Below are 14,047 nucleotides of genomic sequence, written 5' to 3' on the forward strand. Positions count from 1 at the left end.
GACTCCAGTGGCAACCTGTGACGCTCTGGTGAACTCCATGCCCAAGAGGGTTAAGGCAGTGCTGGAAAATAATGGTGGCCACATAAAATATTGACACTTTGGGCCCAGTTTGGACATTTTCACTTAGGGGTGTACTCACTTTTGTTGCCAGCGGTTTAGACATTAATGGCTGTGTGTTGAGTTATTTTGAGGGGACAGCAAATTTACACTGTTACACAAGCTGTACACTCACTACTTTACATTGTAGCAAAGTGTCATTTCTTCAGTGTTGTCACATTAAAAGATATAATCAAATATTTACAAAAACGTGATGGGTGTACTCACTTTTGTGAGATACTGTATATATATATATATATATATATATATATATATATATATATATATATATATAATTAAATAATATAATAGAGTACAGTACATATTTACACTTAACTTCACTTAACGAACCCCTACATATTTTTTATATTGATGGTGGGAATTAGATTTGTTATAGAAGCATAATTATATCTAATATAAATGCCATATTCTGGCACATCATCAAAAAGAGTTAAAACAAATGCCATTTATGAAAGAACATTTATTAATGCAGAGTCTGTTTGAAATATTCGTAGAGTTATAATTAATTTAATGCACCTCCTAAACCACGGGTAAAACAGAGCATAAATAACAGGATTAATGGTGGAATTAAGATAAAGCACAATCACAAGTTTCTGAAATGTTTCTGTCTGTATTTCAATAACATCACCTAATAAACTGTAAATAACATATGGAAGTAAACACATCAGAAACACAGACACTAAAATGCCCAGGACTTTAGCTGCTTTTCTCTCAGATTTCATCGAGTGTGAGGTGATTTTCTGTGTTTTAGGCCGTGTGTGATTATTAAGCTCTCTGATAGCAGTGGCATGTTTCTTAGCAATCACAAACACTCGAGTATACAATATGATTATGACAGAGAGTGGAAATATAAATGAATATATAAGGTCAATTACAGTCCAAACATCATTGAAAAGGATAAAACACTCTCCAGGACACATTACAAAATTCAGAAAGTTTCCATTGTAATATAAGAGTGCTGAGCTATAGGCCAGCACCACACACCAGACACATACAATTACAATACCAGTGATCCTCACAGACACTCTGTTCATGTAGAGAAAGGGGTTTGAGAGAGCCAAATACCGATCCACAGCGATCAGAGTGATATTATAAATGGACGAGATTGTGAGGAAACAACAAATTAACCAAAAACTGATGCAGAAATCTCTCCCAAAAATCCAGCATGACTCGATCGTCCACATTAACGTTGGCGGCATTACAAAAGCACCAACAAGGAAATCCGACACCGCCAGAGAGAACACGAGCATGTTTGTCGGTGTGTGAAGCTGCTTGAAGTGAAGAACAGAGATGATGACGAGCATATTTCCACACAGTGTTAGAAGAACCACAGCAGCTGAACACACGTACAGTAAGATATAAACTGCAGGAGATCCAGATCTCTCTGGACAGGAGAAATGCTCACAGAGATCAGACTGGTTAAACTCCGTCAGGTTCATTCTGTCATACTGCCACAGAAATACATCCTATATTAGATGCTAACATTGTAAATCTGTACCTGCAACAAGTCACAATCAAATGACTTATGGCTCAAACGGGTCTGGTGTTTTTATAGTTCATAAATTACTCACACCCCCTGAGTTTGAGTGGCAGCATGTGAATACATATGATGTCATGCTGTGTTGGAACAAAAGGCCTAATACTGACTAGTGAGTAGTTAACAAAACATTTCACAGTAAACCATAATACCTTATTCGCTGTGTGTTCCTGTCTCTACATGGCTTTGTCCCAAATAAAGTTCTCCAGCTACAGTAAAGAAACGTGATATTTAGACACACTATATGACACGGTATGATTATCATAAATATGAACAGTTGACAGGATATAGTCTCAACACTATTTAGTATAGTAGAATAGTTATTTGCGCATCACAGGCCGTCTGTAATGATAAAGAAATTCTAACACTGCTTGTGTACTAAATGGATACAGTGGTAGCTCAGTGGTTAAGATGCTGGATGACTGATCAGAAGTTTGTTAGTTCAACTACCAGCACTGCCAATCTACCACTGCTAGGCCTTTCAGAGAGACACTTAACCCTCAACTGCTCAGTTGTATTAATGAGATAAATGTAAGTCAGTCTGAATGAGGGCATCTGCTGTAAATGTAGTCAAGCTTAATTCTTCTTTTCGTTGCTTACCCTAGCACGGACAAAGTGCAAGTAGGGGTGTGTCATTCAAAATCTGCAAGGACACATGGCCATCCAGGTAACAATCTGTTTCAGAAGGTATCAACAGGCAGGCACTTCCAAACACAAGTCCCCAAGAAAACTCGCCACAACAACAGCTTCTTCCTGCGTGCTATCAACATCATCAAACAAGGCCAATGATGTTTTCTGGATTCTCGAATCATACTTATTTAAGCCGTGCAGTTCATCACCTAATTTATTAATCCTAGATTTAATAGATACAACAATAATAGCTGGACTACAGTAACTAGAGCAATACCAACGCCTGCACTGAATGCACAATACATACTATTTGAACACTACCTCAAAGAATGTACCTACATATTGTTTTGCACTCATAAAATCTGATCGGTCTCCACAGCTGTATGATCACTTGTGGCACTGTTCAGTGTGTAAATGTCCATTTGTTGTATTTTAGATGTCTACAGCACCAATCACAAGAGAAGAGTTCTGTGATCTGAATGTTTTTGCATGTCTGATCAGATAATGTATTTGGGGAAAAGAAGTGTGTTCTCATACTGATTGTTATAAATGGTGTGAGCAGAGCAGGACTGTTTTTGTCATGTCGTTGGGTTAATTCAACTTTACCTGTTCGCCACTAGACGGCGCCCCAGTCTGAGATGTTTTTGAGCTGCCGAGATTAAATGAAGAAACTGTGTTGTGCCAGCCATCCTGGCATTGTGTGTGTTCCTAAACTGAGAATAGACATAAATCAGTGTTATAAAAAGGATACAAAATCCAGCTAATAATCGTTAGCATATCTGCGCAAAAATAACAGTTTTGTCCCAGTGCTCTGTTTATTTTTTAATTTTTGGTTGGATAAGGACAAAGCCTTTTCCACTATAAATGAGAGGCTGTCATTTCTGCATGCCTTAAAACACCTTCTGACATTCATCACTTTTGTGTGGAGACTTTTTAAGGGAACAGAGGCCTGTTCCATGAAGCTAGTTGAACAAACGCAGGGTTATGGGATTAGTTTCGAGTTGACAAAACCAAACCAATCCAATCAGACTTTACTGCTACCATGACACTGGTTATCAACATACTCTGTCAACTCAGGCTTTGATCCTTAAGCTCTGATTAGTCCACGAGCGCGTGCACATAAATGCGTGACGTTGGCACAGAACAGCCAATAGCGTTCAACATGGGAAAAGAGCATGTGTGCGTACTTCGGGTTGAAAACGTTTACTTTTATAGGCTCACGGTGAGAATAAACGGATTGAAAATTTATAACCCCGACATCTTTCATGTAATTTCATTTAATATAAATGTAAATTGTTTTAAGTAAATGTTTCTCTGTGACGTTCTCTTCTTACAGTTTGCGCTGGGGAGTTGAATTCGTTGCATCACTTATATGTCACTTTGCTCACAGCTGATTGGTCCAAGTTGGGTTTAAGTTCTCTTACCCAGAACAAAACCTGCCCTGGAGCAGGTCAGCCGTGGAGTGTTAGTTACTGTGGTGATGAACACCAGTAAAAGCAGAGCCACTTACATGATACCTAATACCCAGGGTTGGCAAAATCTATACTGAAACTTACCTGCCTAGCCACCCAAACCAGCTTCCTGGTACAGGCCCCAGGTCATTTAAGCCAGCTTCAAAACATATGGTCCCATTGTACGATCTAGCCATAGTTCTAGATTTGCTCTCAGCATCACCCTTTGAACCCTTGGATGTTTTAACCCTTTGTCCGTAAAATAAATCTGTTCTGATACTCATCCTGACATCTACTAAGGAAGTGAACAAGCTTCAAGTATTATTGCTGTACCTCTTCTGCACACATTTTTCCTTTGGTCACACCAAGGGTACATTGTCGCCAAACCACGCTTTCCTTCCTAAAGCCAGGGACTCATCTTACAGTTTCATTATTTTGGAGTTGAAGAAGATAATACAGTTTAAAATCATGTAATTTATCACGTATTCTAAGTAATGAAGGTAAGGACAGATGCAAATGCAGATAAGAGTTTATTTAGAGACAGGCAGGCAGATAAATCCAAATTGTGAGACAATAGCATGGTCAAAATAACAGGCAATGGGTCAGGCGATCAACAAACAGGCATAAGTGAGGCAAGGCAAGAATTGAGAACATGTAACAAGAAACTAGATCAAAAAACATGAATCAATACAAGGAACAAGGTACAACCGCTTGGTATGGTGATAACACTCCATACTACACCAAGTCATGGTGTTCAAAAAGTCTCTTTTATAGCTTGGAGCTAGTGAGTGAGAGATTGGCAACAGGTGTGTGTGTGATTAGAATTCCAGAGGAGGTAAATGTGTGTGTGTGGGAAGTAGTCCATGGCAGCCATGTTTGTAGGCCACAGTGCAGGATGAGAAATGTAGTCACTAGTTTGCTGTGATATGACAGACCCCCCAGCCCCCCAAGGGTGCCTAAATACACTCCCTCCCCCAGCGGTCCTGGCCCTCTGGGCAAAATGTCTCCACAGCCCCCCAGGTTCAAATGCAGGCATTGCCTGACAAGTAACAGGTTCCTTGAGGAGCCGAGGAGCAGACATGACTTGGAGTGTCTCGAGTGTGAGCATAACCTGGTTGGACATTTCAGCAGTTTCGGTGTGAGCAGAACTTGGTTGGCCATGTCAGCAGACCCGGGCATGAACAGAACATGGTTGGCCGTGTCAGCAGACTTGGGCGTAAGCAGAACTTGATTGGCCTTGTCAGCAGACTTGGGTGTGGGCAGAACATGGTTGGTTGTGTCAGGAGAATCTGGCGTGAGCCTAAATTGGTTGGTCGTGATGTCGGTTTCAGGCATGAGAACTTGGTTGTCCATGCCAGCAGACTCGGGCGTGGTCAGAACTTGGTTGTTTGTGATGTTGGCTTCAGGTGTGAGCTGAACCTGGTTGGTCGTGACATCCGCTTCAGGTGTGAGCAGAACTTGGTTGGCCATGTCAGCAGACTTGGGCGTGAGCAGAACTTGGTTGGCCGTGTCATCGGACTTGGGCAAGAGCAGAACTTGGTTGCCTGTGTCACCGGACTCGGGCGTGAGCAGAACTTGGTTGACCGTGTCATCAGACTCGGGTGTAAGCAGAACTTGGTTGGCCGAGTCAGCAGACTCGGGCGTGAGCAGAACTTGGTTGGCCATGTCAGCAGACTTGGGTGTGAACAGAACTTGGTTGGCCTTGTCAGCAGACTCGGGCGTGAGCAGAACTTGGTTGGTCGGGAGGTCGGTTTCAGCCGTGAGTAGACCCTGGTTGGTCGTGACATCAGTTTCAGGCAGAGGACTTGGTTGTCCATGTCAGCAGACCCGGGCATGAGTATAACTTGGTCGTGATGTCATCTTCAGGCATGAGCAGAACTTGGTTGGGTGTGATGTTGGCTTCAAGCGTGAGCAGAACCTGGTTGGTCATGACGTCGGTTTCAGGCATGAGGAGATATTGGTTGGTCATGTCGACACACTCTGGCATGAGCATAACTTGGTTGGTCGTGATGTCGGTTTCAGGCATAAGGAGAACTTGGTTGGTCATGTCATCAGACTTGGGCATGAGCAGAACTTGGTTGGCCGTGTCAGCAGACTTGGGCATGAACAGAACTTGGTTGGCCATGTCAGCAGACTCTGGTGTGAGCAGAACTTGGTTGGCCGTGTCAGCAGACTTGGGTGTGAACAGAACTTGGTTGGCCTTGTCAGCAGACTCGGGCGTGAGCAGAACTTGGTTGGTCGGGAGGTCGGTTTCAGCCATGAGTAGACCCTGGTTGGTCGTGACATCAGTTTCAGGCAGAGGACTTGGTTGTCCATGTCAGCAGACCCGGGCATGAGTATAACTTGGTCGTGATGTCATCTTCAGGCATGAGCAGAACTTGGTTGGGTGTGATGTTGGCTTCAAGTGTGAGCAGAACCTGGTTGGTCATGACGTCGGTTTCAGGCATGAGGAGATATTGGTTGGTCATGTCGACACACTCTGGCATGAGCATAACTTGGTTGGTCGTGATGTCGGTTTCAGGCATAAGGAGAACTTGGTTGGTCATGTCATCAGACTTGGGCATGAGCAGAACTTGGTTGGCCGTGTCAGCAGACTTGGGCATGAACAGAACTTGGTTGGCCATGTCAGCAGACTCTGGTGTGAGCAGAACTTGGTTGGTCGTGATGTTGGCTTCAGGCATGAGCAGAACATGCTTGGTCGTGACATTGGCTTCAGGCGTGAGCAGAACCTGGTTGGTTGTCGGTTTCAGGCATAAGCAGAACTTGGTTGGTCGTGTCAACAGACTCAGGTGCAAGCAGAACGTGGTTGGTTGTGTCAGGGGAATCAGGCGTGAGCAGAACCTGGTTGGTCATGACGTCGGTTTCAGGCATGAGGAGATCTTGGTTGGTCATGTCGACACACTCTGGCGTGAGCATAACTTGGTTGGTCGTGATGTCGGTTTCAGGCATAAGGAGAACTTGGTTGGTCATGTCATCAGGCTTGGTGACATGGCTAGCCATTCCCAAGCCATTCCCACCATGGCTTGGGAAATCACCTCATTGACCTCTAGCAGGAGCTTGACTTTATGCTGGAGCTGTGGAGATGAGACAACTTCGTGAGTCTCAGGCTGGAACTCAGGGGGTGAGCCCGCCTCGTGGGTCTCCTGCTGGTGCTCTGGGGAGGGGCCGCCACATTGACCTCAGACTGGAGCTCGGCAGGTGAGACCACTTTCTGGGCCTTAGGTTAGAGCTCTGGGGAAGAGGTCACCACGTTGACCTTTGGCTGGAGCTCAGCTGCTGAGACCACATAGTGGGTCTTAGGCAGGAGGTCACCCAGTTTGCCTGCTCATAATAGGTGGTGAACGGCAAGTCAGGTTTATCTATGACACAGGCCTTCCCCAAACACTCATCCGGGTTGGGGTATACTCTGGACTCCTTAATTAATAGTCCCACAAACTGAGTTACACTGTGCAGACCCTTGGAATCTGTACCAGTCAGACGCTCCGCCCACTGGCGGGCGGAGAGTACGAACCCTAGCCACTGCCTCTGGTTAGGTTTGGGGTGCGTCAGGCTCAAAAAATGCAATTGGCACTCAAAGAGAAAATACTCAGGGTAGCCAAGAAATCCATCGTATGGCTCTGGGCGATCCGTGGCTATCCATTGAGGAAGCTTAAAAGAGTTCAGTCTCGGTATGGTGTTCCTCACTACCTTGGCATGACGTCTTCTCCGTCTTCCTGCTGCATCCATGTTTAGGCGTAGTATTCTGTCACGTATTCAAAGTAATGAAGGTTAGGACTTCTGTCAGTCAGCACAACCTGAAGGTTTGCTTTTTAAGGGCACACGTCATTTAAGCCAACCTCAAAGCATTTGGCCCCGTCGTAGAATCTAGCTATAGTTATAGATTCACTCTCACCATTACCTTTTGAACGCTTGTTGGTTTTAACTCTCTGTCGTTAAAATAAATCTGTTCTGATACTCATCCTGACATCTATTAAGCAAGTGAGCAAGCTTCAGGTGTTATCTATGTACCCCTATTGAACACACTTTATCTTTGGTCACACCAAAATTACAATGCTGCCTAACCACGCTTTCCTTCATAAATCCATCATGCAAATATTCACTATAGAAGTACTCAAAAATCTATCCAGAAGGTATTTAAATCTTTTGAAAACTAATTGACTTTATCTATATTATTCAGTACTAATTTTGAAGCAATGGTTCTTTTTTCTACTTTTTCCTAATTCATATTTTATCTTTTTATTTTACTGTCACATGCACATTAGTCATATTTATGATGTACCTTAGGCCAAATGGTTTTTCTCCCTCCACATTCATACTTTTAAGGTCACATGCACATTGCAGTCATAATATGAAAGTTTCAAGACTTAATAACATGCAAAAACTGTATTTGTAATGCAAAATCATATTTACTGAGGGTGCCAATATTAGTGGAGGGCACTGTATCTGTATAAGACTGTAGATTTGATTTACAAGGATGAGATGTGTCTTCACATGTGAATGCTGTAGAGATGATTATTCATTAGCATTGAAAAATAAATATAATTTTGTATTGCGTCTTTATTATCTCATAACTGTGTCTACAGGAGAGATTACATGTTAACTGATAAATAAAATAGCAAGTTACAAAACACTAAATTAGAATAGTGATCCATTTTAGCATCAAGTGTTTAAAAAAATCCCAATAATTTAATCTTTTTCTTTTGAAAACCTGTTTGTTTTTGGCCCACGTGTTAATCTGTACAATTGTTTACATGCACTGTATGCTATTATGTAAAATAATACAGTACAATATAAATTATATTGGGGAGGTGGGTTGATTTGTTACAGAAGTTTAGATTATATATAAAATAATAGCAATATTTGGCCATTGAATCAGAAGAACTAAAAATATTACTAAAAATATTTAATAATGCAAGAGTTCAGTTGGAATATTTGCAGAGTCATAACCCGCAGTAAAACAGAGAATAAATAAATTAATAGATTAATGGAGGAATTAAGACAAAACCTGTTTATAAATTCTGTAATGTTTCTGTCTGTAGTGTGATGACATCACTTAATAAACTGTAAATAAAATACAGAATAAACACACCAAAAACCCAGACCCAGAACATGTTACAAAACTCATGACGTTTCCCTTGGAATAAAGAATGCTATGTTTATACACTAGACACACACCGATTAAAGAACATGATACTATGCATAGTCCTTCTAGAGAGTGTGTTTGTATAGAGAGTGAAATACTGACCCACAGCGATCAGAGTGTTATTATAGATGGATAATATTGTGAAAAATAAACAGTAAGCAAAAAAAAAAAACAACAACAATGCAGAAACCTCTCCCCAAATATCCAGATCAACACCGTATTGTATTATATATAATATCAAACAGAGTAAAGCTCTTATATACTATAATACAGTACTGTAAATATTTATTATATTGATGGTGGGAATTAGATTTGTTATAGAAACTTAAATTAAATCTAATATAGAAGCAACATTTAAGCACATCATCAAAAAGAGGCTATTTATGAAAGAATATTTATTAAAGAAGAGTCTGTCTGGAATATTCGCAGAGTTATAATTAATTTAATGCACCTCCTAAACCACGGGTAAAACAGAGCATAAATAACAGGATTAATGGTGGAATTAAGACAAGACAAAATCACAAGTTTCTGAAATGTTTCTGTCTGTAGTTCAATAACGTTACCTAATAAACTGTAAATAAAATATGGAAGTAAACACATCAGAAACACAGACACTAAAATGCCCAGGACTTTAGCTGCTTTTCTCTCAGATTTCATCGAGTGTGAGGTGATTTTCTGTGTTTTAGGCCGTGTGTGATTATTAAGCTCTCTGATAGCAGTGGCATGTTTCTTAGCAATCACAAACACTCGAGTATACAATATGATTATGATAGAAAGTGGAAATATAAATGAAAATATAAGGTCAATTACAGACCAAACATCATTCAGAAAGATAAAACACTCTCCAGGACACATTACAGTATTTGTAACGTTTCCATTGTAAGATAAGAGTGCTGAGCTATAGGCCAGCACCACACACCAGACACATACAATTACAATACCAATGATCCTCACAGACACTCTGTTCATGTAAAGAAAGGGGTTTGAGAGAGCCAAATACCGATCCACAGCGATCAGAGCGATATTATAGATGGACGAGATTGCGATTAAACCACTAATTAACCAAAAACTGATGCAGAAATCTCTCCCAAAAATCCAGCATGACTCGATCGTCCAGATTAACATCGGCGGCATTAATAAAGCACCAACGAGGAAATCCGACACAGCCAGAGAGAGCACGAGCATGTTTGTCGGTGTGTGAAGCTGCTTGAAGTGAAGAACAGAGATGATGACGAGCATATTTCCACACACTGTTAGAAGAACCACAGCAGCTGAACACACGTACAGTAAGATATAAACTGCAGGAGATCCAGATCTCTCTGGACAGGAGAAATGCTCACAGAGATCAGACTGGTTAAACGCCGTCAGATTCATTCTGTCATACTGCCACAGAAATACATCCTATATTAGATGCTAACATTGTAAATCTGTACCTGCAACAAGTCACAAACAAATGACTTATGGCTCAAATGGGTCTGGTGTTTTTATAGTTCATAAATTACTCACACCCCCTGAGTTTGAGTGGCAGCATGTGAATACATATGATGTCATGCTGTGTTGGAACAAAAGGCCTAATACTGTCTAGTGAGTAGTTAACAAAACATTTCACAGTAAACCATAATGCCTTATTCGCTGTGTGTCCCTGTCTCTTCATGGCTTTGTCCCAAATAAAGTTCTCCAGCTACAGTAAAGAAACATGTGATATTTAGACACACTATATGACACGGTATGATTATCATAAATATGATCAGCTGACAGGATATAATCTCAACACTATTTAGTATAGTAGAATAGTTATTTGAGCATCACAGGCCGTCTGTAATGATAAAGAATTTCTAATACTGCTTGTGTACTAAATGGATACAGTGGCAGTTCAGTGGTTAAGATGCTGGACTACAGATCAGAAGTTTGTTAGTTCAACTACCAGCACTGCCAATTTACCACTGCTAGGCCTTTCAGAGAGACACTTAACCCTCAACTGCTCAGTTGTATGAATGAGGTAAATGTAAGTCAGTCTGGATGAGGGCATCTGCTGTAAATGTAGTCAAGATTAATTCTTCTTTTCGTTGCTTACCCTAGCACGGACAAAGTGCAAGTAGGGGTGTGTCATTCAAAATCTGCAAGGACACATGGCCATCCAGGTAACCGTCTGTTTCAGAAGAAATCAACAGGCAGGCTTCCAAACCCAAGTCCCCAAGAAAATGTCGGGGTTACGCATGTAACCCTGTTCCCTGTGAAGGGAACGAGACGTTGCATTTAGCATAACAGTATGGGAAGCACCTTGCGTGCGTGACTGGTATCTGAAGCTTGTGTAAAATCATGCCTCTACTTATAGGCCTGCCTTGCAATTAAGAGCGTCGCATGATATATATATATATATATATATATATATATATATATATATATATATATATATATATATATATATATATATGGCACCTGTGAACCACGCCATCAGCCTCTATTATCTGAACCGAAGACGCAATTCACAGGCCTGCCCTCGTATGACAGAGCTATGCAATGTCTCGTTCCCTTCTCAGGGAACAGGGTTACATGCGTAACCCCGACGTTCCCTTTCAAAGGGAACTTCGACGTTGCATTTAGCATAACACCATGGGAACGGGAATACCCGCTCAGTCATACCGAGGGTACGGCCTGTTCAAAAAGACCCAAGCCCGAGGGTCACTGCAAGACACTCGAGCCCGGGGTGTAATGAATATTCAGGCTGTAATAATGAATGAATGTGTGTGGTGTAGACCATCCTGCAGCAGCACACACATACTGCAATGGTACCCCTTTGGACAAAGCCTTCGAGGAGGCGACCACCCTAGTGGAATGAGCTCTTATGCCCAGAGGCGTGGCGAGACCACGCGGCTCATTAGCCATAGAGATTGCTTCCACTATCCAATTAGAGATGCGCTGCTTTGACACAGCATCACCTTTACTGTCGCCACCAAAGCAGACCAGCAGCTGCTCCGACTTACGCCACTGGCCGGAGCGGTGGACGTAAGTACAGAGAGTCCCTTACTGGACACAGCAGGTGCATCCTCTCTTGTTCCGGTGTGAGGAACGGAGGAGGGCAGGAAGCCTGCAACACCACAGGGTGGGCAGCCGATGTAGGCACTTTAGGAATATAATCCGGCCTAGGATACAGGGAGGCCTTGGCTAATCCAGGGGCAAAGTCAAGGCAGGAACGGGCAACAGAGCGAGCTGTAGACTTCCCACTCGCTTGAGAGATGTCAGGGCCAGAAGTGCTACCTTTAGAGTCAGATGCTTCTCAGAGACTGACTCTAAGGGCTCAAATGTGGCCCCTGACAGACCCTCCAAGACCACAGAAAGGTCCCAGGAAGGTATGCGCGGCCTGCAGATGGGCCTCAGCCGTCTGACACCACGCATGAACCTCGAACTTAGAGGATGTTGCCCCACAGAGGCTCCATCAACCGGGGCGTGGCTGGCCGAAACAGCGGCCATGTAACCCTGATTGTAGAAGGAGCCAACCCTGCTGAGAAACGTTCTTGTAAGAACTCCAGGACTGTAGCTATTGTGCAGTTCACTGGGTCTAGCTGACGTTCCTCACACCACAAGACAAAAAGCCGCCACTTGAGCGCATACAATTTCCTTGTGGATGGTGCTCTAGCATTTAACATGGTCTCTACAACCTCAGTTGTGAGACCAGAATCTATGAGCTGGTGCCCCTCAGGGGCCAGACCCACAGTTTTCATAGTTCTGGAACTATGGGTGATAAATCAGCCCTCCGGTTTGAGACAGTAGATCCCTGCGGATGGGAATCTCCCAAGGAGTACCGTCCAGCAGGGAAGTTATCTCTGAGAACCATACTTGAGCTGGCCAATAAGGTGCTACTAGCAGCAGATGTAGACGGTCTTGGCGAACTCTCGCTAAAACTTGTGGGAGCAGAGCGATCGGGGGAAAAGCATATAGATGTGACCTCGGCCACGTGTGCACCATGGCGTCCAGTCCCAGTGGTGAGAGAGGAGTGAGGGCGAACCACAGTGGGCAGTGTGTTGTCTCCTCAGAGGCGAACACATCCACTTCTGCTTGTCCGAACCTCCGCCATATGGACTCCACCACTTGTGGATGGAGCCTCCAACCCCCGGGCCTCAGCCCCTGCCTCGACAGGATGTCTGCCCCTACATTCCGGCTGCCCGGAATGTACATTGCACTCACTGACAAAATCTTTCCCTCTGCCCAGAGAACGACTAGTTGTGCCTGCCTGAACAGAGGGTGTGAACGTAACCCTCCCTGGTGGTTGATATATGAGACCACAACTAGCACATGGTGACCTCTCAACTGAGGAAGAAAGAATTTCAGTGCTAGGAATACAGTCCGCATCTCTAGGCGATTTATATGCCACTCCAGATGAGGGACGCTCCAAAGACCGTGAGCTGGACAGCCATTTAAGACTGCACCCCAGCCCGTGAGGGACGTGTCTGTCATTACTGTCTTGCGGTAAGGAGACGCCCCTAGAGTGTGACCCGAGGCTAGAAACTATGGCACCTCCAAATACTCACAGCACGTAAGCATTGCTGTGTGACACTGATTGCTCTCAGAGGTTTCATCCTCGGATGAAGCCCCCAACTTTTCAGCCACCACTGAAATGGTCTCATGTGCAATAGGCCCAACGGTATGACGTTGGCTGCTGCTGCCATAAGGCCCATCATTCTCTCGTAGAGACTGGAGGGGATGCCCAGACCTAGCTTTATCTTGCTCAAAGTTGATAGGATCGATCCTACGCGTGTTGGGGATAGAAACGCACTCATCGTAGTAGAATCCCATATAACCCCTCGAAAAGTTGTCCTCTGCACTGGAGAAAGCATACTTTTCTTGAGGTTCAACCTGAGCCCCAACTCTTCATGTGGGCGAGAACAACATGTCGATGTTGAACCGCCTGTTCCCTGGAACGTGCTAGAATTAAATAGTCATCCAGGTAGTTTAGTACATGGATGCCCTGGAGTCACAAGGGAGCCAGAGCAGCATCCATGCACTTTGTGAAGGTGCGAGGGAATAAAGCTAGCCTGAAGGGAAGAACCCGAAATTAGTATGTGTTGTCTCCAAACGCAAACCTCAGGAACTTCCTGTGGCTGGGCGATATTCCTATGTGGAAATATGCATCTTTCAGATCTATCATCACAAATCAGTCCTCGAACTGAA

General features: G+C 43.4%; 1 protein-coding gene and 1 pseudogene across 1 annotated transcript; both read right to left on the reverse strand.

The window, feature by feature from the left end:
* Positions 1 to 563: 563 nt before the first annotated feature.
* On the reverse strand, positions 564 to 1,556 carry LOC128617040 (trace amine-associated receptor 13c-like). The gene has a single exon (XM_053640006.1). The coding sequence runs from the start codon at positions 1,554 to 1,556 to the stop codon at positions 564 to 566; it is 993 nt and encodes a 330-aa protein (XP_053495981.1).
* A 7,703-nt stretch (positions 1,557 to 9,259) lies between these two features.
* Positions 9,260 to 13,768, reverse strand: LOC128616539 (trace amine-associated receptor 13c-like; annotated as a pseudogene).
* Between the last annotated feature and the right edge of the window lie 279 nt (positions 13,769 to 14,047).

This window comes from Ictalurus furcatus, chromosome 2 (genome assembly GCF_023375685.1).
Source record: "Ictalurus furcatus strain D&B chromosome 2, Billie_1.0, whole genome shotgun sequence".
In the NCBI taxonomy this organism is placed as follows: Eukaryota; Metazoa; Chordata; class Actinopteri; order Siluriformes; family Ictaluridae; genus Ictalurus; species Ictalurus furcatus.

Coding starts and splice junctions, on each gene's coding strand:
- LOC128617040 (XM_053640006.1), bottom strand. CDS start 1,556: ATGAACCTGACGGAGTTTAACCAGTCTGATCTCTGTGAGCATTTCTCC.